Here is a 27,779-nt window from a genome sequence, read left to right on the forward strand (position 1 = left end):
GGATTACTTTGAGGTGGTAATTGCCCCTTTTGTCTTTGTGAGCTTGAAGATGCTAGTTGAGTCAATTGTGTTTCCAACATCTTGGTGTGAGCTAGAATGTTGTTGATGGTGGTTTCCTTTGCTTGGCTATCTTTTTGCATTTGAGTGAAAAATTCTTGTTGATTCTTTTGCATTTGCAGGACCGCTTTTTGGACATCAAAACCTTGGTCATTTTGGTGATTGTATGGATTTTGATTTTGGTAACCTTGGTTTTGATTGTAAAAGGGTCTTTGATTTTGGTTTCTCATGGGTGGTGGAGTGTATGTTGTTTGAGGGTTTTGAACATTTTGGCTTTTGTATGAGAGATTTGGATGGAATTTGGTGTTTTCATTGTAATAGTTGGAATAAGGGTACCACTCTTGTATGCTTGGAAAGCATTCACTTGTTCATTTGTTCCCCTACATTCACCTTGGTCATGTCCCAAAGTTCCACAATTCTCACATATCCCACTTGGGATTGATGAGGATGCCGTCATGGCATTAACATGATGCTTTGATGATTTTGAGTTTTCCTCAAGTCTAGCCATAGCTTGTTCAAACTTCAAGTTGATTGTGTCAATGTGAGCACTAAGTTGAGCACCTAATTGAGTAACGGAGTCCACTTCATGCTTTCCTCCTCTAGTAGCCTTGCGAGGTCTACTATATTGTGAGTTATGGACCGCCATTTCCTCAATCTTGTTCCATGTTTGATTGTCATCAACTTCGGTGAACATTCCATTTGATCCCATATTGAGAATGTTCCTAGAATCTTCATATAAACCATTCCAAAATTGTTGTACCAAAAACCATTCGCTAAGTCCATGGTGAGGACATGAGCGACAAATTCCCTTGAACCGCTCCCAAGCTTCATACAAAGACTCTTCATCCCTTTGCTTAAAACCCGTAATTTGAGCTCTTAGCATGTTAGTCTTTTCCGGTGGGTAGAATATTTTGTAGAAAGCTAGAGCCAACTTCTTCCAAGAATCTATTCCAAGGGTGGCCTTATCAAGGCCCTTCAACCATTGCTTCGCGGTGCCGATTAAGGAAAAAGGAAATAAGACCCATCTAATTTGGTCTTGAGTCACGCCCGTTTGAGAGATAGCATCACAATAGTCGCAAAAGGTTTCCATATGAGAATGAGGGTCTTCACTAGGCATCCCCCAAATTGGCTCCTCTCAACTAATTGGATGAAGGCGGACTTGGCAATAAAATTTCCGGTTAGATGTTGCGGTGTAGGAGTACCATTTGGTAGATTCTCCTCGGTGGGTACGGAGTGTGACGAGAATTTTGGCATTGTAGGTGGATTTTGTGGGGTATTGTGTAATGGGTTCTCTTCTCCTTCTATTGCGAAAGGATTGACAAACTCACTAGTGGGTTGAACAACTTCACTAATACCTCTTAAATTCCTCCTAACAAGTCTCCTATTGTTCGTCAAGGTTCTTTCGATTTCACGGTCAAAAGGTAACAAATCACCTTGTAACCTTCTAGACATGCAAAATATCAAACAACTCGAAAACAATTAGAACAAACCTTGAGGATTTTTACTTCCTCAAGGCGAAGAAAGACACAACTAATAACAATAAAAAGAAATCTAAATCAAACAAACACCGTCCCTGGCAACGGCGCCATTTTTTGATGCGATCCCGCTAAGTGTTCACAAATTAAGATGTGGTCGTTGGGTCACGGTCGAATCAAAACACAATTTATAGCTTCACAAACAACTCTACAATTAGTAAAAAGGCAAGTAAAGGTCGGATCCCAAGGGACGAGTGTTGAAATGAGAATTCTATTGCAACTAGTGGTGTCTAAGGGGTGTCACAAATTGGGTTGATGTAGAAGGTCACTAAACTAAAATAGCAATGAAAATAAACAAGCAAGATGAATTAAAGGGGTGTAAACAATTGATTAAAGGCACTAGGGTGTCATGGGATCATAGGGGAATCATGGGATATGATCATACAAACATGTTCTCAAATTATAAGCAAGTAATTATTGTTGTGATGGATTGAGTTGGGTTATATCTTACAATCCTAGGAAAGTTTGGGTCCCGGAGCCGAATCGATTAGATTGTACAACACCTACAAGTCGACTTAATCTTCCCTACTCAACAACATGCATGGTCTAATGAGATTCGAGTTGGGTTATGTCTTACAAGTCTCATTGAAAAGATAGAAGATGATAGTAAATGCAAGGATTCATAGGCTTAGCATTTCATCAAATATAACATGTGCATGAGTTGAGATCAAAACAAGCAAGCAAATAAAACATGAAAGCATATTAATTTAAGCATGAATCATTCCCCATGTTGGTTTCCCCTAATCACCCATTAACCCTAGCTAAGAGACTACTCACTCATTATCATGTTGATCATGCTAGCAAGGTTGTCAATCATACCAACAATATGAAACATGATGAATAAATGAAAGTAATTAACAATAATTAAAAAGGGATTAAGAGATTATACCTACTAATGATTCCAATAATAAAGCAAAGGTAAAAGAAGTACTTGAATGCTTGATTGAAAGGTTGTCAATCTCCCAACAATAACCCAAATAATCTTCAATTACCCAAAATAAAGGATGAACAAAAGAGAGATTAAAGAACTAAAACTTGGATTAAAACTTGATTAATACTTGATTACAATATTAAAGAGAGATTTGATTGATATTAACTACACTAATTATTGATAAGAAGAATATGCTCCTCTAATTAGACTAATGGAGTATTTATAGTGGAAATTAGGGAAGATGCATTAGGGTTAACTAAGGGCTAAACTAGTAATTACACTTTTTAAGTTGAGCAAGGAGGAGCCGGTATTTTTCGAGAGAAGGGCTTCTTTCTTCGTAGCTTGGAGAAGACGATTCGTGCTGTGCTGGAATCCGGGCGGAATAGGGTCGGGACGGGCGGATTCTGGCGTTGGAATCCGAGCGGATTCAGGGGAATCCGGACGGATTGTGGAGGTGGAATCCGAGCGGATTATGGCAAAGCCGCTCGGAATGTGCTGCTGCGGGACGGACGGATTGGTGACAATCCGCTCGGATTGTCAGTCAGCAACAAATCTTCTTCTTTTCTTTCCTTTTCTTCACAAATTCCTTGGGGATTTCCTTGGGGACTTAAGGATCCTTTCTCAACTTTGCTCTTCTACTATAATATGTACAAAGGCCTTCTAATCTTGTCTCTCCTTGATGCTTGGTCATTGAATTCGATCAATTTAGTCTCGTTTTGCCATGAAAATGCAAGATTCTTACTCCTTTCCTACCAAGGGATCAAAATCTCAAAGAATATGCAAAACAAAGAACTAAAGATAAGAAATGACCCAAATAGGCACTAAAAAGCATGGGAACAAGGCTAATTCGGGGGCTCAATATGCGCCAATTATGGTCACATCAGCTACTATTTGAATCCGTTTGTCCACCATCACATTCTGTTAATCTGAATTGCAATGCATCTTTTCTCCATCTTGTAGAAACGTAATCATCTGGAATTATTTTCTTGCCGTTAGCCGACAAAATCCATACTATATGTTGGCACAGAAATCCCATCCTTTCAAACATCATACAGCTGCACCGTGTAGCCAGTGTCCCTGTAATCAAATTAAATTATGCCGTTAGTAGTCTTATACATATTATAATAAGAGTTAAACATTATCAAGGTAGAGTTATACATATGGCAACAAGAGTTATACATTCTGCAAGTAGAGATATACATATAATAACAAGAGTTATACATTCTGAAAGCTAAAGTTATTCAAAATGTAATCAGAGTTATACTACAAATAACTGCAGTTCAGTGAAAAATTGAATAACTTCTAATGTTATTCTGAAAGTAGAGTTATACATATGGCAACAAGAGTTATACATTCTGCAAGTAGAGTTATACACATAATAACAAGAGTTATACATTCAGACAACTTAAGTTATTCAAAATGTTGTCAGATTTATACAGCAGATAACTGCAGTTCAGTGAACAATTGTATAACTTCTATGTTCAGACAATGTAACTTTGGCACTATATCTAGCAACTTCAGTCAACTACCACATAGATAAAGATTATGCCAAAATGTTGGTACCTGGGTTGTACTCTACGTTGTAACTTTTGTCTCTGATTGAATCCTTAACGACAGTCACTTCAACTCCATCGACTTCAGCATAGCCCCCAGTCTTTCATGTATCGATAGAGCAAATGACCTCTAGTTGGAATTCCTTGAAAACCTCACGGGTATAAACATTTGATGCATATTCCTCTATGGGTAAATGCGTCCCCCTTGCTGGTGTTGAGTGTCGGTTTTCATGGTCAAGTCTCTCTGCGTATGCCGTTGATGGTCCATAGCGCTTTCAAAACGCATCCAAAACTCCACTAACGTACCTGACTTCTGCTTAAACTACTTAAAAAAAACTATTAATGCTCTCTGATCTCTGGGTTGTCCTCATTACACCACCCATGTTCAAGTCCCTGCAATGCGCCATCACCCATTGGCTCCTTTTATCGTACGCTTCTGTAAACCACTCTTCGTTCACAAGACCATGCACTTCCATTATTTCTGCCCACCTACAGTCAAAGTCGTCTGCTTCTAGGTTGTCGTCCCATATAATGTTGTTTAATTTCTGAAGGAACTCCTTATAATCCTCCCTTGTCACCCCGAACTTCGATGGCACCTTGTTCATTATATGCCACATGCAAAATCGGTGGCGTGCAGTCTTGAAGGCAAGGGATACGGCCTTAATAATGCCCGCATCCTGATCTGTGATAATGTACTTGGGTTCCTTTCCACCCAGAGCATTCAAAAACCTATTGAAAACCCACTGGAAGGATTCATGGTCTTCATGGGCAATCAATGCCCTGTTGGAATAAGTGTCCTCCGACAATAATGCGATCACAACTGTTGATCTTAATGATCACATGTTTAAATCTCATTTTAAGAATACATGTGGGATGTAATATTTTTCACAATGGTCCACACATATCGGTAATGATTGGCTGACTAGAGTTTGACATTACTGTCGTGCGACGGTGGTGATCAGTTGATCCCCTTAGGTCATACCTATAGGGAAATACTCTTAATTGATTATTTAATTAATCGTATGCCGATACGAGTTAATTAAATTACTTAAAATTGACGGATGATTTTGTGAGTAAAGTTAACGTGTCTTTTTGTAATTCGATTGAATTAGATACGGTCTAAGTAATCAAATTGTTTTATTACTTAGATAAAATTATTGTTTACGAAACAATTGAAATTGGATAAATAATTTATTATAAATACAAGTTGTTGTAATTTATAATTTGATAAACCATTTTGGTACATGTAATTAAGAATTACTAGTTGATTTTGTATATGACATATTTTTATTAATATGTTGATTTTTAATATGTTAAAAATACATTATAGTGTTACATGTCATGTAACATGTGACACATGACAAAATTGACAAATGACAAAATAAAATGGATCTTCCATTTTATATTTATATGTGCCGAAAAATTGGAGGGTTTTAGTGGATAATTTGTGTTGATTGTTTTAATAAGTGGAAACACTATGATTACTACCTCTCATAGCCTTGCATGCCTATGTTTTCTTGGGTAGAAAAATTAGCCCATGCATTGTGCACTCTAATCCCCAACAACCGGTTTATCCAAGAGAAAATGATAGAGTTTTTCTATATTATTATTCATTCACACTTCAACTCATTTTTGCTAGTGTGTTAAAAATTATGATTTTTCCTCTCTACAATTTATGATAATTCTAGAGAAATAAACTCACATTATCCTATCCTCTTGACCAAAATGTTCAAGAGCATTGCAATTTATTTTGTATCAATTTTAAGCAAGACTTATATTATTTCTAGTACATAAATAATATTAGTTATTAAGAGATTTCTTTGGGTATATGCTTTTGGGAGAGATTCTATACTTGAATCTATGTTCATCCATTAATGGAAAGCTCAAGAACTAACAAGAAGGAGATCTTGTTGGTGCCCTTATAATCCGAAAATCATATGGTGAGAAAACGATGTTCTCATCTTTTGTTATTAAGTTTGCATGCATAAGATCTAGTTTTAATTTTATGACTAAATTAAAATGTAACATATATGAGTGTGTTGTATAATGAGATATAGATTTCTAACAAGCGGTATCATGAGCCTTAGGTTGTTTGCATGCAAATCGGTTATAGTTTTTCCGAGTTATACGATTAACATATAAAACTTATAAATTTGTGTTTATTATGATATATCATGAAATTTAATATGCATGTTAAAGTTTCTGGTCCTAAAATGTTTTAGGATATTTTGGTTTAATTTATGGATTTTATTGTTCATTTTATATAATAATGGCATTAAAATGTGATTTTTATGATAAAAATGTCATGTTTGGACGAAAATTAGCTAACCTTCGAATTTTACAGTGATGTTTGGATATGTTTTCACATATATTATTTTTAGATGACCTGTAAATTTTCAGAATTTTTGGAGTTTTTATGCTCGAAATATGGATTTTTCATGATAAAAATCGAATTTAAATGAAAAATGGGTTAATATGAGATAAATTTCGAATCTGGTCATAGAAATTTAGTATGTTGTCACATGAAATTTTACAAGATGTGTGTAAAATAATAGGCTATATTGAAGTCTTTATGCATGATTTATGATTTTTGATGGAAAATAGCATAAATAGTGACTTAATTAGTGAATAATTGCTAAAACATACTTCATGACTAAGGAAAAACGTCACATGTTGCATTTTATTATCTTTTTCAGATCTAAAATTGAAAAGTTCATAAATAGAATTTTTCTCATGTTTTTATGATTATATTTGATAAATCCGATAAACCGCAACAATGTTTTTCCCGATAAATTTTAAAATTTTAACCTAAGTTATTGAACATTATGAGTGTCATGGTATTTTTCCAGAATTTTCATAAGTTTAAATTTTGAATTTATTAGAAATTTTTTATGATTTATTTGGAGTTTATGGCATTTTATTTTGAGTCCATCAATGAACAAATTTTAAGAAATAAAAGTTAATTATTGTCAATATGTTAGTGGAGACTAATTTTGAGTCCTAAGTTGGTTAGAGTAGTTAACTTGTGCATAAATATGATTTTATGTAGTTTATTGTGAATTTAAAAGGTTGAATCACGCAAATCCGTAAAAACCGTTTAATATACGATATTGGCTCCTTAAAGGCGATTTAGCATAAAATTGGGCATGTTCATACATATTATAATGCTGCATTTTATTTATGATTGTCATAATTTTATTTTATGTAATTTTTGAATTATGTAATTTACTTAGTATGGCCTTAGTTTTTTAATTGGAATTACCCGAAATGTATGGGAATATCGATTCGGTTGTAATTTATTGTGATCTCGTATCACCGTTTTGTAATTTAATAGATTTATTTTATTTTAATTACAAATGTATAATAGGAAATTATGTAATTTATTTATTTCGGAGTTCCTTGAAGACGGTGTCACTCAAGGAAGACGATACATAAAGACGGTGTTACCTCGAGATGCGTGCCAAAACCGAAGTTCAAGGGACCAATGGAGTTGGTTTCTGAATATGTAATAGTTAATTAGATTTTCTGTTTTAGGAAGGCCATACTAGGATTTATCTTTATGCTTTGCATTTTATTTATATGTCGCATGCATCGCTAAATCGCCATAACTAAAACATGCATTGTCTTTTAAATCGAGTTTATCGACCGTGTCAATTACAATTATCGTAGTTCACCGCTTTAGTTCACTTAAAACGTGATAGATAATAAATTGACATGGGCTCTCGCTAAAATAAACAATTGAGACTTAGCCTTACCAAATAGTAGAAACCATGAAAACATATTTCGCGAGGGAGTGCACTCGGCCACCCCGGGGTACAAACCTTGTTACATAGGGGAAGTAGGTGACAAATGTCTATCCACCGAATTCATGTTGATGAGGGTTTCATCGGCTATCCCGTGCCCAAGTTGATGTGAATTTGGATCATGGACACATTTATTCGAAACTTGGGTTGAACTCAACAAAAGTATTGATAAGGGTTTCATCGGCTACCCCGTGCCCTTGTCGGATGTGTTTTGGGCTAAAGATAAATGTTAATGTAATTTTATCGACCGAGAGTTCTAAAACTAGAATCGATTAAAGAGTTAATCCACCGAGTTATATTGATAAAGGTTTCATCGGCTACCCCGTGCCCAAGTTAATATGAATTTGGATCTCGGAATCATTTATCATAGTTGGGTAGAGGTCACTATGTAAATGATTTACTTGTTATTTACAAGTATTAATAAAACGATAGATGTTAGATTTTCCACTATTCCGTTATCATATTGTTCTATTTCTTCACCACAATTTTTATACGATATCATTTCGATTCAAAACTCCATTAAAACATCGTAACTAAAGACAAAATTTGAATTTTCTTCTAAAAACCTCGAATTATCCATTAGAAGGATCTCATGTGAAGAGTATAGATAAAAGTTATTCATTATCAAACAGGTTTTTGATTCTTGATTAACACATCTACTTACAATGGATTATTTTTCATATACTTAATTAAGTACCTTGAAGCGATAAATTGTTTTGGTAATTAGATCTGTCAGAATTCGTAATTGACTAAAATAACGCAACCACTTCAATGAAAGTTTTAAGAGTAAACGATTGAATTGAAGAGTAGTCTTCATAAGATTCAACTTTACTTCTCTAAGTAAAGATTCTTTGAAATGAGTGGGAGCATTCTCTTAAACCGTTAAGAAAAGGACGAGGTTCAAGAAGTAAAGATTAGAATGGAATTGATACAAGGTAATGTTAAAAGTAAAGTTATTGAGAATAGCGATACTAAACCTATCAATCCCGACCGATAAAGTTTCCATTGTCTTAAATGTTGGACACTAGAAAGGAAACTACCCCAAGTTGTTAAAGAATAAGCAAGTTAGTTGTGGGACATCTAATAGGACTTAGTTCTTTATTTGCTTGATTGACATATTTTGCTAGTACTACTTCGTCAATATTAGAAACCGGTGGTGGTTTTCATCATTGTACTTGATACATAGGATGATTAGAATATGACGACTAGCAACAATGATGTTGAGAGATAGAGTCATTGTGTACTCAATCTAGTTTTTGGGTTTAGAGTTGTACTTAATTATGACTATTAAGTGCATAAACTCTAAATAAAAATATAAACTTGTTAAGATACAAAAGAGGTTTCACTTTTGTCACCCAATACACCACGATTTGATGTATGGCTAGCCCATTATCAAGGTGATTATATTCTAAACCAAAATAGAATGATATATCATGTAGATGATGCAAGACTCAAATTGGTAACCCAAGATTAAACCTTAGATTCTGGAATGATGAACGCAAAGAGTTATCGAGTACTCTTGAAACCATTAGATCTTATGGTATATGTGTATCTTGTATTCAAAGCAAGATGTCTCGTGCCTTTTGGTTGAAAAGGAGGTCGAGATTGTAAATCATTGATCCAAAATAGGTTGATCATTTTCTTTTACCAACGATTTAAGTTGACGCTAATGTGTTCACCTAATAAGGTAAATAGAGAAATCCTTGAAGAAGTTCAAAAGTTCGAGGAATCACGATTTAATCGTGATGGGATTATCAAAGTGAAGACTTTGATATAAGCCAAATAAAAGGTGATATAGTATCACAAGTTAAATCTCTCTTAACACACATTATGGGACAATGTGTGGTTGGATAAGAAATCAAATGCTATTCGATATGGTTTGGACTTCGATCGAGTTACTTTGAGTTACTTGATCCTTTTGGGGATTTTATCATTTTGTCTACATTGTTTTTTCCACTAAATCTAAAATGAATCATATGAGATATGAAATGGTAGGGTACCATGTTTGTAAGTTTTCAAAAAGAAACTAATGCTCATTTTTCCCTTATTAAAATCACGAGTACAACGGGTTTGTGGCTCGTGAAGCTGTCTCTCAAAAATACAAGTTTATTTCTAGAAGACAGAGTGGGAGAAATTATTCAAGAGCCACAAAGAATGTTATGTGAATGTTATGTCGCAAGAAACTGGTCTTTCTTGGCTACATGAAACGTTTGGTGTAAGACGTTGTTTCTTCAAAACTCAGGAGGTTAAAGTCATCACTTATTGAAGATGATGAATTAGTGTTACTTTTAAGAAAGTAAATAGCATGTAACTTACAAAGAAATCGTCTGACTCAGGTTGATTACTTCTAGAAAGTAATGAACATATGACTTACATGAGAATGTTTAAATCACAACTCAATACAAGGCTTAGAGCCATTAAAATCCGAAATAAAAGGCTTGATTAGTGTCGAAGAGTTTTGCACTAATAAAGAGAGATTTCAAAGCTTGATTGGTGGCAAAGGGTTTTGCACTGGTTGAAATGCTTAAGTCTATTTGGATCTTCTTAGGGATTGTGTTTCATTATTATGAAATACATAGCAAGTGAATCTAAAACCCACTTCTTCAATTAGAAGGAATGTATTCAATACATGCCTTGAGTTTTGTAGACTCTTGCAATCCTAAGATAATTTGAAACTTAAGAGATGGTCTTGAGTAGGACATCAGTGAGTTGGAATCAATGTTTTAATCATGTTATAAAACTTTTCTCGATATGTCGAGAAGTTGTGTTTATACATGGAGTTTAATGGGAGTTACGGAAATTTTAATTAGTCTTATATTTGGATGACATATTGATCATTGCGTATGATTTAACATTTTTGGAGTAATATAATACATCTTGAATATCCGGTTTTATGGAGATAAATCCACATGATATTAGCATCAAATAAGAAGTCTTATGTTGATAAGATTCATGACTAATTCAATCAAGTTGAACATATTTGATTGATTCCATTGCTTCCGCTGCCGAATCAATTAAATAGGAAATGATGTATAACACTTCATATACTTTGAGTATGATGAATTGTTTCAAATCGAATTTAAGTAATAGTTACCAAGTAAGCCATAAAGATTACCCTTAAGTGTTTGCAGAAACATTAAGGAAGTAAAGCAAAGTGTTTTTAATGCAATTTTGTGTAAGGATGTTACACAAGTGACAATTGACAATTGAGATTGCGCATGGTTTCAGACAAAACCATAATCAAAACACATTAGGATGGTTAAGGAACCATTCTGGCTATGTTATTTAAGAAATAGATTTGCTAGAATCGTTCTAGGCATTAAAGAACAATGAGAGATATTTACAACAAAAATAGAGTACACTTGCAATCATGAGATGTGCAAGAAGGATGAGTCCCGCACACTGTGAAAACAGTGGGCGCTATTCTAAGGCTAGAGGGCCTATGTCTTGATTGGATCTTGACACGTACTCAGAAAGTTTCGTAATGCAAATGTATACATTACAAAGGAAAACGAGTATGTAGTAAGGTTGAGTAAGGTACAAGAAGTTGATAAAACCTACTAACCAAAGCCTTCTCATAGGCTTAACATGATGAGTCATGTCATTTCAATTAAATTGAGATGAACAACTACATTCAAGATCAAACTGGATTATAGAATATGAAGTAGTAATCAAGTATTGACTACTCATATGATAATCACATTTATCGTTCGAGTTTTTAAATCTGAAAACTCCTTTTATTCTTTGTTACATCCAAACGGGTTGTAGAGACAACATTGAACCCCGTTAAAGTGAACCCGGATTAACATGGTATTCGCCCATAATCACTTGTATGAGGTGACGTCTCGAAGTGACTAGAGTGTAATGCAATTGATGGCAAGTTCAAGTTCCATAGAGTCATGTGAGATGACTAGTCGATCACATAGGCAGACTGTTAGGAACACTTTGTCGGGCCTTATGACCGCTTATAGAGTTCTGCAAATTTATATAGCCTGGTCGTGGCGAGAGCTACTATAGTATTCTAATGAGTCGATTCTTTTGACTAAAGACTGTTCGCCTAAGGTGGCACGGTTTCCGATTAACTTTGATTTGTGTTACTAAGACCTTCGTAAATGGGGTCAAATGGGCATATTTTGGGTTATGATGGCTGTGGCTAGTCGAAGGGAATAAGTGAGATAGGAATTGTCCATCCCTTGTCAGGGTTAAAACAATATCTCAGGGCCACTCGAGGAGTAATGAACTAGAAATGCGTGGCCACGCTCGGAATGTATCTATGGTAGATGATTCCGGTCAATCAGTTATTCTCCAGATCGAGGAAACCACTCTCGATATGATCACTTGCAAGTACGACCTGAAAGACACCTTGCATTGAGCGGGAGATTGTAATAGGACAAGAGAATTGGTGACGCACACATGTCGAGGACAAGTGGGAGATTGTTGGAATAAGTGTTCTCCGACAATAATGCGATCACAACTGTTGATCTTAATGATCACATGTTTAAATCTCATTTTAAGAATACATGTGGGATGTAATATTTTACTGTAAACTGGTCCACACATACCGGTAATGATTGGCTGACTAGAGTTTGACATTACTGTCGTGCGACGGTGGTGATCAGTTGATCCCCTTAGGTCATACCTATAGGGAAATACTCTTAATTAATTATTTAATTGATCGTATGGCGATACGAGTTAATTAAATTGCTTAAAATTGACGGATGATTTTGTGAGTAAAGTTAACGTGTCTTTTTGTAATTCGATTGAATTAGATACGGTCTAAGTAATCAAATTGTTTTATTACTTAGATAAAATTATTTTTTACGAAACAATTGAAATTGGATAAATAATTTATTATAAATACAAGTTGTTGTAATTTATAATTTGATAAACCATTTTGGTACATGTAATTAAGAATTACTAGTTGATTTTGTATATGACATATTTTTATTAATATGTTGATTTTTAATATGTTAAAAATACATTATAGTGTTACATGTCATGTAACATGTGACACATGACAAAATTGACAAATGACAAAATAAAATGGATCCTCCATTTTATATTTATATGTGCCGAAAAATTGGAGGGTTTTAGTGGATAATTTGTGTTGATTATTTTAATAAGTGGAAACACTATGATTACTACCTCTCATAGCCTTGCATGCCTATGTTTTCTTGGGTAGAAAAATTAGCCCATGCATTGGGCACTCTAATCCCCTCCAACCGGTTTATCCAAGAGAAAATGATAGAGTTTTTCTATATTATTATTCATTCACACTTCAACTCATTTTTGCTAGTGTGTTAAAAATTATGATTTTTCCTCTCTACAATTTATGATAATTCTAGAGAAATAAACTCACATTATCCTATCCTCTTGACCGAAATGTTCAAGAGCATTGCAATTTATTTTGTATCAATTTTAAGTAAGACTTATATTATTTCTAGTACATAAAAAATATTAGTTATTAAGAGATTTCTTTGGGTATATGCTTTTGGGAGAGATTCTATACTTGAATCTATGTTCATCCATTAATGGAAAGCTCAAGAACTAACAAGAAGGAGATCTTGTTGGTGCCCTTATAATCCGAAAATCATATGGTGAGAAAACGATTTTCTCATCTTTTGTTATTAAGTTTGCATGCATAAGATCTAGTTTTAATTTTATGTCTAAATTAAAATGTAACATATATGAATGTGTTGTATAATGAGATATATATTTCTAACATGCCCCACAAAATGTCACTGATCGCTTATGGTGATCTATGCCAGTGAATGGCGTGAAAATCATATCGTACTTGTTTGTTGAGTATGTTGGGTCGTACGACACTGCATCTCCAAAAACGGAGTAGTTCCTTCTAGCGGTTCTGTCAGCCCAGATTGTCCTTCGAAGGCGGTTATCCTTGTCAACTTCATAATCAAAATAAAACACCTGCCTATTTTGTGCCATATTCTTGAACCGGTCTATGAACAATTGACCGTCCCGTTTATGGATGAAGCATTTCTTATCTCGGTGGAAGTTCTTAAAATCAGTTAAGGATGCACCAATGTTCTCGAACCCGTTTACGAGTTCCTTATACATGTTGTACGTCCTAGTTGCTCCTATCCTCAACTGCAGTGGACAACAAATCCTGATCAGTGCTGATTAATAATCAAGGATCCCTCAACTATAACTCTTTCACCTTTTCATATAACTTCATGAAACATATGCATAACTCCATTGATTGATTGTGCAACTTCTTATTATTTATAACTCTTACATATGCGAATATGTATAACTCTAACAACTTTCTATATAACTCTAAAAATTCATTAAAAATTATTCTAGAATTTTAAAAAATATTTAGAAGTTTCACAATCAATTACTCGAGGTTTACATAACTCTATGATCTCAGTGTATAACTTTAGAAGTTTGCCATTCAATTAGTGGAGGTTTGATTAATAGTAAACTAACCCTTGAGTTGTACATTATCAAGTACTTGTGAAAATCTTCTATGTTCCGCGACATCTTTTGAAACTGACGATCCTCACTGGATACAAGCTCGTGATTATGCCCCATGTGGAATCGGTCAATTACTAATACTCCATTCTTCATAAATAGCCTGACATGTGCTTTACACCCTACCCTCTTCACTGTATATTTCCTCTGTTTCGCAGTTCTTATTCCCCATTGCATTTCTTCTTCCCTAATCCCGGTCTCATTTTTTTTAATTACTGCCTCTCCTTTTGGGACATATGTGAATCCCTCTCTGTTGCAAACCAGCAACTTTGACTTGATTTCACCGTCGCGCCATTTTTTCGTCGAGTACTTCCGAACATCAAACCCGGACGGCAATGAAGAAATTTTATAGAATGTCACGGCCTCGTCGATTTCAAAAAATTGTTGCCCTACACAAGGTGTAAACTCCACTGCCAAATGCTTATAATACTCAGTTTCTGCTTCCTTACGACCATCTGAGCAGAATCAAACATCCATGAAATGATTAAGAAATATATAACTCCAAGCTACTTAGTATTTACTCTGTAACTCCAAGCATAGAATGTATAACTCTAGGCATATACTGTATCACTCTAAACGCAGACTGTATAACTCTAGTCATACAATGTATAACTCTGAGCACAGACTGTATAACTCTAGGCATATAATGTACCTACTCTAGGCACAGACTGTATAACTCTAGTCATACAATGTATAACTCTAGACACAAACTGTATAACTGTAGGTATATAATGTATAACTCTTAGCATATAATTTATAACTCTAGTCACAGTCTGTATAACTCTAGTCATACAATGTATAACTCTAGGCATAGGTTGTATAAGTCTAGTCATACAATGTATAACTCTAGTCACAGTCTGTATAACTATAGTCATACAATATATAACTGTAGGCATATAATGTATAACTCTAGACACAGTTTGTATATGCTAAGAGTTATACATTATATAACTAGAGTTATACATTATAGACTGTATTACTTTAGTTTCAGAATATATAACTCTAGTCATACAATTTATAACTCTAGGCACAGACTGTATAACTCTGGGCTTATAATGTATAACTCTAGACACAGTCTGTATATGTTAAGAGTTGAGTTATACATTGTAGACTGTATTACTTTAGTTTCAGAATGTATAACTCTAGTCATACAATGTATAACTCTAGGCATATAATGTATAAATCTTAGTATATAATGTATAACTCTAGACACAGTCTGTATATGCTAAGAGTTATACATTATATGCCTAGAGTTATACATTGTAGACTGTATTACTTTAGTTTCAGAATGTATAACTCTAGTCATACAATGTATAACTCTAGGCATATAATGTATAACTCTAGGCATATAATGTATAACTCTTAGCATATAATGTATAACTCTATACACAGTCTGTATAACTCTAGTCATACAATGTATAACTCTAGGCACAATCTGTATAACTCTAGTCATACAATGTATAACTCTAGGCACAGACTGTATAACTCTAGGCATATAATATATAACCCTTCACATCCTATAACTTCACTTAATGAATGTATAACTTAAGCTATAACATGAATAACTATATCAAAATTGGTTGTTTAGTAATATTTTTTATGCAAAATTTAGGGTTAGAATTACTCTGTTACCTGAAGCTACAGGAAATTGTCAAAGAGTTTTACAAAAAACCAGTGGAGTTATAACACGATGAATATAAGAACTGCATGAGTACACTGTATTATTGAAGTTATACATATACGGGTCAGAGTTTTACTTAAACCCACTAAAGTTATAATTTGTTCTTTTATCAAGCTTTTAAATTTCCATCATTTTTTGTCATGAACAACAAGCTACAAAAATGAAAGAACAAATCTGATGAACACCATGAAAGTACAACACCATTAAGAATAATGAACACAAATGAAATAACTACAAGCTACAATAATGAACATCAATCCAAAATTACATATATCACTTTATTCTTGAACATCAAGCTACAACAATAACCTAGACACAAATAAGAAAGCTAATAACTCACCATCGACGAAACTTCAATCAATCAGATATGATCCATTTCACAAACACTGACTGTCATTTTCCGCTTCTTTCTCTGATGAACAATGACAATTTATTTATCTTCAACAAAGCTAATGAATTTTAACGGATGAATAATGAAGTAGTTTATCTGATAACAATTTATTTATCTCATGAACAATGAAGTAGTTTTACAGTTGGGATGAAATTTATCTTATTTTTTTGATGATTTATATTAGATTTTACAGGATTTAGGATCGTTTGTATGGTGATTTGTATGGGTTTTGCTTGTTGAGAGGTTTTGAATGGTGAATGAAGAGGGAAAGCATGCAAAATAAAATATTTGTGTTTGTATAATCCTTTTCTTCGTGGGATATGTACTGGAGGAAGTACACAAAACAGTGACAAGTGGTCCCTCTCTCATACAACAAGCATTTCCTTTTTTTTTTCTCTAAAAAAGGCCCTCTCTCTTATCTCATCCATTCAATCCCTTCATCCAAGGGGTTATTATATAAAGACTTAGGGCGCTTATATATATAAAGCGCTTATAAAACCCTTCTATATATATATATATATATATATATATATATATATATATATATATATATATATATATATATATATATAAATAGGATCATATGAGTTGGGTTATTTTGAGTGAGTTACCCTTTAAATCCTAGCCATTAGATTGAATAGATCAGATGGCTGAGAATAGACGCGTGTTACTAATGGAAAAAGCGTAACTACTTGAGTGAAATAAAAACTTCTAGTTTCTCATTCCTTTGTCATTTCCTCTATTCGTTTATCTCTCCACTCTTTTTTCCTCTCAAATCTCACCATTTCTTGTCTACAGTAATTAAACCTAAGCTAGCACATCTTTGTTTGTGTGTTGTTGAATATTTTTAATTTCAACATTGTTCCAAATTTGAGCGATGTTTCAAATCTCCACGATGATCGATTACGGTAAATTTTGTTCTTCGATCTAATGTTAAGAAAGTAAAATTGAGGTATAATATTCAATTTAAAACTTGTAATTGTTATTAATTAGATTCTTTGTTCTGTTTCTGAAGTTTATTTTTTTATTTATTGTTTACTATCTAAAGCTTTATTCATTGTCTATCTAACACATCAATTTAGGTTTTACTTTGATTTTGCTTTGAATTTGTTATTATCGCTGACCTTTGTCTAATATGTGATTCAGAGGATGGCGTGTTGAAGTTTGACTCTTATGATAGTACGATTTTGCTTTAAATTTATTTTTGGGTTTAGTAGGCTGTAAATTTGATTTTTTTTTTCACATTTTTAGTACTATATGGTGTTGTTGTATGGTGTTGTTGAATTCATAATCACACTCTTTCTACTTTGTATTTGTTGTTGCTGTTTTTCAGTTCAATATATGCTCAAATGATGACCATAGAACCATTTCGTGACTTTCTGATTGCTAAAGTGTCGAGATATTTTGTCTATTTGCTGTAGTTTTTACTAATTATATTTCAGCGATAGGAACGACAACATATATAAAGGAATGGCTCTAATAGCGAATCTAAATTTATGTACATAATATCGAGCAACCAAGTGGGTTACTTATAAAGCAGACTAATTAGTAGGTGTGCACCAGTCGCCATTAAAGAGAGACGTAAAAAAAAACACAACGCAAAGATTATTGTAAAGACAAATGGGAGTGTGCTACTTTGTTGTCTATTAGCTCAAAAGGTAGAGCATTGTGCTATTTTGTACAAGATGTAGATTTGAATCCTACATAGACGAATAAACATAAGTTATCGTACAAATTAACATAAGTGTATTAATACTTTACCACTTGGTATTTTATAGAGTAACAATAGTTATTGTTTTTTTTTGTGCGCGTAACAATAGTTATTGTATATTGTATTACTAGTTATTCTATAAAGTGTTAGCATCACCAGTAGTTAGACTACATGGGACTCGAACCCACATTTTTGTACAAGATTGCACATTGCTCTACCATTGACTAATAGCCTTTTATTATCAACATCTTCAACAATAAAATTGAAAGATCGGTAAAAAGCAATTGATATAAGATGTGAATTTGAATAGATGCTTGTTTAATATTAGCGATAGGAAAATAAGTATATGCAAGTACCTTAGCTTAAATTAAAATGATTACCTTTATTCTACTCTTCATTAATCATCAAATTGAGATAATATTGAAATTCATTGTCACGTGCACAAAGCTAACATTCTTGAAAAAACCATCCACCTCAAATTTGCCATTAACATCTTAATGAAAATAAAAATCAATAATTCTCTGCATCAAACATGAGGAAATCAGTTTACCTTCCCCAAATTTGCAACAAAATCAATTAATAACCAGATCGAAACCTAAATTACTAATGAATTAAATTATGAACTCAACATCAAATATTTACATCTTAAAGAAACCAAAAGTAGCATCGTATAGTTAAATTACCTAATAATTGCTTTAAATTTAATTCCAATAATTGTCGAAGAGAGTTGTGAATTCGTAAATGTAGTAAATGAAGATCCAAAATTTTAATGGGAAGCAGGAAACAGAAATGACGAGGAGAGATAAAGCAATTTGAATTGAAAAGAATAGTCAGCAAGATTTGTTTTTGTTTATGCGCTTTTCAATCGATGGTTAGATCACAGTCGTTGATTCCATCATCTAATGGTTTTAAAATGCGGGGGTAACTCACGAAAAGTGGCAAACTCTCCGGATCTTGCCTATATATATATATATATATATATATATATACATATATATACATATATATATACATATATATATATGTATATATATATGTATATATATATATATATATATATATATATATGTTGAAGATTAAAGCATAAAACACAAGATTTAAGCACAAAATAGTGAATTTTGAACCCATACCTTAAGGATGACGAAAATGACAAAACAATAAGCTTTAGGGAAGAAACTCACCAAATAGACAACAATGGAGTTGATTAATTGATGTAAAAACAAGTGGGTAATGATTTAATTGAATTTTTAATGAAGAATGAGAGGGGTATGGGTGAGGGTGAGGGGATGAGTAGATTTAGAGGAAGAAGAGAATAATGCAACGAAAAGAAAGAACAATAATGATAGATTTTAGGGGAAAAGAAGGGATAACAACCGAAAAAAACCCGGTTCAGGACCGACTCGATCGAGTATGGCAACACTCGATCGAATGTTTTTGTTCCAGCTTTAACTTGCTCTCGGGTTCAATTTTAAGCAAATCCTCCAAGGTCACTTGATCGAGTATTGGGGCACTTGATCGAGTGTTTTCAATTTCAGCCATATTTCTTTTCTAACTCGTTCTTTCTCGCCATTAGTCCGTTTCATCTACAAAACGCCTCATAGAAACACGTGAAATTTGCTCCCTCACCGCGCTCAACGCACGCACACGAAATTTAAATGCAAACGGAATTTAAATTAACTAAATAACGAATTAAATGCAATTAAATCCTAAATTACAAATGATTTACAATAAACATCCGGGCTGCCACCATGTAGTGTTGGTTTATACGGTCCCGCATGACCGTGTTACCATATCAAGAAGAATCATCAAAAATTCCAAGGCCCTCTATCACACCAACATAGGCACCTACATAGTATACCTTCAAGCATTGTTCATTCACTTTGAACACTTCTCCTTTGTCAGTTTGCAGTGTAACTGGCCCAAATTTGTTTACCTCAACTGTGAACGGTCCGGACCATCTTGACGTAAGCTTACCTGGAAACAAAAGCAAATGGGAGTTAAATAGCAATATCTTCTCACCAACATAAAATTCCCGCTGCAGAATATGCTTATCGTGCCACGTCTTGTCCTTTCCTTGTAAACTCGAGCACTATCATAGGCATGCAGTCAAAACTCATCAAGCTCGTTCAACTGCATCAAACATTTCTCACCCGCCAGTGAGGGATCTATATTAAGCTCCTTAATGGCCCACATTGCCCTATACTTGAGCTCCACAGGTAGATGACAAGCTTTGCCATAAACTAATCGGCAAGGTGATGTACCAATTGGATTCTTGAATGTAGTACTGTGAGCCCAAAGAGTATCATCAAGCTTACGACTCCAATCCTTCCTATTCTTGCTAACAACTTTCTCCCAGATGGATTTCAGCTCTCTGTTGGAAACTTCTACTTGCCCACTCGTCTGTGGATGATAACCCAATCCTCTACGATGTGAAATGCTATATTTTGCCAATAGAGAGTTCAAATGACGTTCATTAAAGTGCTTCCCTCCATCACTGATGATAGCACGAGAGACTCCAAACCGCGGGAATATAGTCTTCTGAAACAGTTTTACAACTGCCTTAGCATCACAAGTAGGAGTGGCAACGACTTGCACCCACTTTGAGACATAACTGCTACTAAAATATATTGGTTTCCATGAGATGAAGGAAACGGCCCTTGGTAGTCAATACCCCAAACATCAAAAATCTCTACCTCCAAGATCCCTGTTTGAGGCATCTCATGCCTTTGCGAAATATTGCCCGTCTTTTGACATGCATCACAAGAACAAACAAACGTAGTAGCATCCTTCAAAATAGTCGGCCAAAAGAAGCTTGACTGCATCACCTTAGCGAATGTCCTAGAGGGACCATGATGACCTCCATAAGAAGAAGAGTGACAGTGAGTAAGGATAACATGTACCTCACTTTCAGAAATACACCGTTTGTAAATACCTTCTGCACATTCCCGGAACAAATATGGATCATCCCAGACATACCTGTTCGCATCATGTAAGAAACTCCTCTTTTGCTGATAAGATAAGTCGGGAGGTAGAAGGCCTCTAACCAAGTAATTAACTTAGTCAGCAAACCACAGAGTGTCCGTAGTAATAGCAAGTGCATGGTCATCTGGAAAAGAATCGTCAATAGGCAAAGACTCTCCTCCATCAAATCTCAAATGAGACAAATGATCTGTAACCACATTCTCTGCACCCGACTTATCTCGGATCTCTAAGTCAAATTCTTGTAGCAATAAGATCCAACGGATAAGCCTTGGTTTGTCCTCCTTCTTGGCCAACAAATACTTCAATGCTGCATGATCAGTATAAATAATAACCTTGGAACCCACAAGATAGGCTATAAACTTGTCCAATGAATAGACAACAACAAGAAACTCCTTCCCAGTGGTAGCATAATTGATTTGCGCATCATCCGGAGTTTTATGGCATAGTAAATAGTATGTAAAAACCTTCTCCTTTCTTTGCCCCAACACATCACTTATAGCATAGTCACTAGCGTCACACATAATTTGGGGACTGAACAATTGGAGCTGAGATAAGAGCCTGTTTAATTGTAATAATCGGATAATTTAGGACCCACAAAGGACCTAGGGACACGTGAGGGAACCCACGTATACTCGGAAGTAAAGGATGTCCCCTCCCACGAGACCAAGTAAGACCTAAATTAGACCTAGTAGACCCCTAGTGGACCGAGTAGAACCTCTAGCGGACCAAGTGAGTGGAAGTCGGTCGAGTAAAGAGTATACTCGACCAAGTGGGTGTCACTTGGTCGAGTGAACCGGTCACTCGGTCGAGTGGCACTGTGCTTTACCCGAGAAATGATATTTCGAGATTTCATCTTATCCAAACCCTTATCCTCTTCATTCTTCTTCTTCTTCTTCTTCCATATTACTCTAAAACACTCCCCCCTCTCTCTAAATGCTCCCTCAACCTTTCCCTTGGCCTTTAAGCTTGGATTAATGATGGAACACCTCTCCTAATCCTTGATCTACCTTTGTAAGTCGAAATCTCACCTTTTCCTCTTTGTCTTATGTTAATCTCGAGTTAGGATTTACTAAGAGAGATTAATTAGTATTTAAGCTATGTAATATGAGTAATTAGTAACTAATAATAAAGGGCTTCATATTATTCTAGTATAGAAGGCATTGTAATAGTGTTGTATGGTTTGTTTAGAATGAGACGGTCTCATAAGACGGTTTTATGAGACGGAGTCGAGTCGGAATCAAGTAGCTTGTGAAGAATGCGAAAAGGTAGGTTATCCTACTCGGTTTCAATATTGTGTATGCATATTTGGGTATCTTTCCTTGTTAGTACATTCATAAGTCGGCTGGTATGTCATGTGGGTATTCGAAGGGTTGTATTCATAACATGTAGGATGGAATTCATGAATTAGTTATATGTGAAATGTGGTTCCTCCATTTGTCATGTATAGTTGTGATTGTATTGTGTTGGAGGCCTTTGGTGGTGATACTTGATTGTAGAGGAGACGAAAGACGGTTGGGAAACCGTCTTACGCTTAGGTCGCTCCTTGGAACTTCCCACTCCAAGGGGGATGTGCACATTAATGACTTGAGTCACGAAGGGACTCGTGTGGTTGAGGCACGACGTCTGGCAGGGGATCCGGTTAACTTTCGGATCTGGTACGTCTGGGCGTGTCCCGGTACCTTTGTGTGAGGTGTCGTGTCGTGGGCATGTCCCTGGCATCGGTGGTTGTGGGTACGTCTTGGCATATCCTGGTATTCGTATGATAATTGCATATTTGAGTCTCGTTCACATAATTATTATGTCGCATCTCTACTTACCTAGTCATGTCCTATGTTTATGTATTGAAACTGACGTTTGTTGTGTCCGTGTAAATGTCACCTATTTCTGGGGTGACCTGTGTCGATCCATATGATATTTTCGATCATATGGGGAGCAGTTGTTTACAGGTTAACCTTGGTAGCATGCGGGAGAAGGGACGGGCCGTGATGACATTCGAGTCGCGCATAGTTGATTAGATTAGTATAGTAGTCATGAGTTGTATTATTCATTTCATTTTTTCATTTATGTTTATGTAATCCACTAAATACTTTATTTATGTTAATTGTTTCTTAATTGCGACTCCGATTTCACCGCATCGGGAAACCGAGATGGTAACATCTCCCAATTACCTTGGTCGGGTAAGAAGAGGGTGTTACATTAATCCTATCAAAAGACTTAACATACTCATCAGTAAAAACAAACGGGGCATCCTTATGGAGAAGCTGGGTTAGTGGTTGAGCAATTTTTAAAAAATCTTTAATAAAGCGGTGATAGAATCTTGCATGACCAAGAAAAATTCGCACACTTTTAACATTAACCGGGTATGGTAGTCGCTCAATCACCTCAACCTTAGCTTTATCCACTTGGATGCCTCTACCTGACACCAAATGACCAAGTACCACCCCTTCAGTGACCATGAAGTGGCATTTCTCCCAGTTCACCTCACAACGCTGCCAAACCTTAGTAAAATTTCTCAAGAAAACATCAAAGTCAGTACCATAAACACTGAAACCATCCATAAAGACTTCCATAATAGACTCTATATAATCAGAAAATATGGCCATCATACAACGCTAAAAGGTAGCAGGGGCATTCCACAAACCAAAAGGATGAATGGGTATCTAAAAGAAGCATGAATAGCCATCTAGGTAACAAAAATAGCTATGACATAGCAATCGTTCCAACATCTGGTCAATATAAGAGAGAAGGAAGTGATATTTCTTAGTAGCTACGTTCAATTTTCTATAGTCAATACACATCTTCCACCCCGTCACTAGTCTAGTAACAATTAACTCATTTTTATCATTAGTGACAACCGTAGTTCCTCCCTTCTTAGGAACCACCGGGACAGGACTGACCCATTTAGAATCAGAAATACCATAAATAATACCAGCATCCATTAATTGTTGTACCTCTTTCCTAACAACTTCTTGCATAAGAGGGCTTAAATGACGCTGACCCTGTGCACTATGTTTATGACCCTCTTCTAAGTGAATACGGTGCATACAAAAGTCAAGACTAATACCATGTAAATCATCAATGCTATACCCAATTGCCTTTTTATGTCTTTTCAAAACAACCAACAAAGCATATAGTTGGTCTTTAGTTAGGCTAGCATTGAAAATTGCAGAATTCATCTCTTTATCATCTAGAAATTCATATTTAAGATGAGAGGGGAGGAGTTTATGTTCAGGTTTGACCTTGGTAATCTTAGAGGGGTGACCTAAGCTATACACCTTTTGCAGTTTGCACTCCGCTCCAGTCAACAGCTTCTCCATCTCGTCCACTTCTTTGCTCCATGAACTTGTCCTGAAATCAGCAGCGTTAGACAGAAGGGCAATCTCTAGAGGATCCCTGTTTAAAAATAGAGCAAGACATTCATCAGTAGTCATATCCACCATATCAATTCTATGACAATATTCCTCTAACATGGGATGTTTTAGAGCATGATCAAGATTAAATGTAATAAGTGTCATACCCAACAGTTAGTGTCAGTCTCCCATGTCGAATATCTATAACCGCCCCTGCGGTACGAAGGAATAGTCTCCCCAAGATGATAGGTACCTGAGTATCTAACTGGTACGAAAAACTTCCCTACTCTAACTGGAACGTCTTCTAAGACACCTAAAGGGTGTTTATTAGAACGATCAACCATTTGTAAGGTCATATTAGTGACATTAAGTTGACCCATTGATACGTGCATATTCTATACACTTTATCTGCGGTTTTAGCACGTATTTCCACGCATAATTGATAGCTTAAGGCTACTATTTCTCCCGAAATGGTTTACTTTGCATTTTCTATGATTTATTGTAGGAACGAGTGGAAGTAAGCTAAATCAAGCCTAATTTGTCCTCCGGAGGCAAGTTTAAGGAAGCCAAGAAGAAGGAGAGTCGTATTCACTCACCTTGGGATGCGTGCAAAGGAGTGAAGAGTTGATTGGAAGGAACAAGAGAGCTCTTGCACACAAAGATATTCATCGATCAACAATGCTTTGTTCGATCGATCGACCACCAAAGCTCATCGGGATGCTCTTGTTCGCATATTCAGTCGATCGACCACTCTGGCCTGTCGATCGACCAGTTTTCGAGCTGACACGTTTTTCTTCGTGTTAGACTTTTAAAAGCCCAACTTGTAATTAACTTTCAGTATCTTTTTATCAGTAGAACGCAGCAACTTTTAGGTTATGCCTTTTCATTCTGGAAAAACTCAGTTTTTAGATCTAGCTTGAAGACAGAACCCTTTGATTTCGATACTTTGTTCTTGAATTTAATTAGTAAGCTTTCATTGCAATTCTTTCTCTTCCTAATTTCTTTGTTATTTTGATTCTTGTTTTCATCAATTAATTTCAGCAATTGAATCTTTCTCTTTTGTTTTAGTTCGATTCCAATATGTCAAATTTGTTCTTTATTATTAATTTCGAAGTTAGAATAGTTATAATTATGCGTAGGTAATTTCTTTGATTGGGAACAAGGGGAGCCATGGTATTAAATTAGGATTGTTGTGTAGCATGAGTTCTTCCGTATTGGTTTAGTTATCTTTTGATAAATTTCTTTACTAGATTGAAAAATTGGTAATTTGAATTATCGCTAGATTTGGAATTTTTCTTGAGCGAAAGCGTTGATAAATTCTAGGGAATTGATAGACCGTGAGGTTATTTGAGCTTTGATCGAAAGGGTAGCTTATTTTCCCTGAGACCGTTTCGTAAGACTTTTGCTATCTTACTGACCTGATTTTTGCCATGGTGAACCAAAGTTCCCGATCCCTTTTTTTATCTTGTTGAGAATATTCATTTTTGCAATTAGCCAGTTAATCAACCAATTTCAAAACCCCCAATTAATTGTTACTTTTATAGACTGAAAAATAGCAAACAAAATCAACCTTGTCTCTCTGTGGTTCGACCCTTACTATCACTAGCTATAGTTTTAGTTTGGAATTATAAATTTAATTTTGGTACTAAACGACGGTATCAAATTTTGGCGCCGTTGCCGGGGAGACGGTGTAATTTTGTTTGCCTTATTTTAGTTTATTTTTCTTGTCTCAGGGAACTTTGGTGCCTTGAGGCCGTTGCTTACCTTTGCTTCTAGTTTTGCTTTTGCACAGTTAGAAGACAGGTTTTTGAGAGGAAGACTTGAGTACTCTCACTTTGGAAATTATGGCTACAATATATGATAATTTTCAGCCAAAGGAGCACCACCTTCCAAAGGGGCGCCAGTTACCTACCCCTACTACCGGTAATTTTGAGTTTCGTTCCTTTTATATTGATTTAGTGGAGCGAAATCAGTTCGCGGGTTTGCCAGATGAAGACCCCTTGAAGCATATTGAAACTTTCACAGACTATTACTGTTCCATACCTATACCGGCTGGGGTAACTCAAGATGAAGTAAAGGGGTTTATGTTCTTGTACTCCTTGAAGGATTCGGCGCGAGATTGGTACCGCTACCTCGATAGGGTAGCAGCTGGAGTCACGGATTGGACATCTTTAGCATTAGCCTTCTACAAGAAGTACTTCCCACTTTCAAAGACTGATGCCTTGAAGGGTAAAATCACGAGTTTTCAGCAAGGAGCCGACGAAGATTTTTGTGAAGCATGGGGACGTTTCAAAAGTTTGGTCCGAGCTGTCCCTCATCATGGTTTCCAGCAATGGTATCTTTGCAACCTATTTTACAATGCTTTATATGATGATTACAAGGTCATCTTGGATGCAGCTGCTAATGGCAGGTTTCAAAACAATACCGGTCAAAGTAAAGGTTGGAACACTATCGAGGAGATGGCAGTCCATAAAGCTGAGTTTGGAAGTTCACGTGGAAAGTCACGAAAGCAAAGTGAAGAAATGACTGCTGTTGTGACACTTATAACTTCCATTTCTACCCGTCTCGAGAAGCTCGAGATTTCTGAAGCTTCCAAGGAGAGAGTCGAAATTCCTGTTCAAAACTCAGATGAGATCGAGAAATTGAAAGAGATGGTCCAACTCCTTTTGGTTCAAGTGGCGAATATGGAAGCAGCCGGGATTGAGTCCTCACGGAATTTTGTGAAACAATTGGAGAATATGTAGGCTAAGCAAGCTGCTAATTCTTCAAGCAAATGTGAAGGGCCGGTTGAGACGATCAATGCCATCAATCTCAGAAGTGGCCTTTCTTATGAAAGTCCCGACAAGCCAAAGGAAGACTCGGGAAATGACGAAGAAGCTCGTTTAAATTCGGTGCAAAACGAAATCTGAATGCCGATGACGGTCGATCGACCAACATTCCCGATCGATCGATCAAGTGTCGAGATAAAATAGTTTCTGGTCGAAACTATTCACACCAAAGACATCCAAATGATCGACCAACATCCTCGATCGATCGATCGAGACACTGACGAAGTCAATTCGACAGAACTGTTCACGCCCGGCTTTACTTGGTCGATCGACCACTCATACCGATCGATCGACCACTCATACTGATCGATCGATCGAACTCCGAGCAGGATGCAAATCCGTCAACTAGTCCGCATTATTCTTCACTCATTGATGATTTGACGGGGTTTTAAACCTCGAAAAGCCGAAGGTTACCGATCCTATGGCCGTGTTGCGATCCCGTATCCGGAGCGTCTGAAGGTT

General features: G+C 35.6%; 1 protein-coding gene, 2 long non-coding RNA genes and 2 other non-coding genes across 6 annotated transcripts; 2 read left to right on the plus strand and 3 right to left on the minus strand.

The window, feature by feature from the left end:
- The first annotated feature begins 833 nt into the window (after positions 1–833).
- Positions 834–940, plus strand: LOC141618158 (small nucleolar RNA R71). Its single transcript, XR_012531319.1, has one exon. It is a non-coding gene; the product is annotated as a small nucleolar RNA R71 (small nucleolar RNA).
- Positions 941–3,063: 2,123 nt separating this feature from the next.
- On the minus strand, positions 3,064–20,349 carry LOC141610706 (uncharacterized). Of its 2 annotated transcripts, none has more exons than XR_012528387.1 (3): positions 19,339–20,349; positions 18,538–18,678; positions 3,064–3,600 (listed from the first exon to the last, which is right to left on the minus strand). It is a non-coding gene; the product is annotated as an uncharacterized LOC141610706 (long non-coding RNA). The 2 variants fall into 2 exon arrangements; XR_012528386.1 differs by lacking the exon at positions 3,064–3,600 and adding an exon at positions 16,421–16,467.
- Positions 13,465–14,825, minus strand: LOC141610691 (protein FAR1-RELATED SEQUENCE 5-like). Its single transcript, XM_074428912.1, has 2 exons — positions 14,330–14,825; positions 13,465–13,987 (listed from the first exon to the last, which is right to left on the minus strand). Exons 1-2 carry the CDS (start codon positions 14,549–14,551, stop codon positions 13,598–13,600), a joined length of 612 nt encoding a protein of 203 aa, XP_074285013.1. The 5' UTR covers positions 14,552–14,825; the 3' UTR covers positions 13,465–13,597.
- On the plus strand, positions 17,029–23,257 carry LOC141610700 (uncharacterized). Its single transcript, XR_012528383.1, has 2 exons — positions 17,029–17,398; positions 23,076–23,257. It is a non-coding gene; the product is annotated as an uncharacterized LOC141610700 (long non-coding RNA).
- Positions 23,258–26,706: 3,449 nt separating this feature from the next.
- LOC141621314 (small nucleolar RNA R71) lies at positions 26,707–26,815 on the minus strand. The gene has a single exon (XR_012532219.1). It is a non-coding gene; the product is annotated as a small nucleolar RNA R71 (small nucleolar RNA).
- Positions 26,816–27,779: the final 964 nt, after the last annotated feature.

Source organism: Silene latifolia, chromosome 1 (assembly GCF_048544455.1).
Source record: "Silene latifolia isolate original U9 population chromosome 1, ASM4854445v1, whole genome shotgun sequence".
Taxonomy (NCBI): domain Eukaryota; kingdom Viridiplantae; phylum Streptophyta; class Magnoliopsida; order Caryophyllales; family Caryophyllaceae; genus Silene; species Silene latifolia.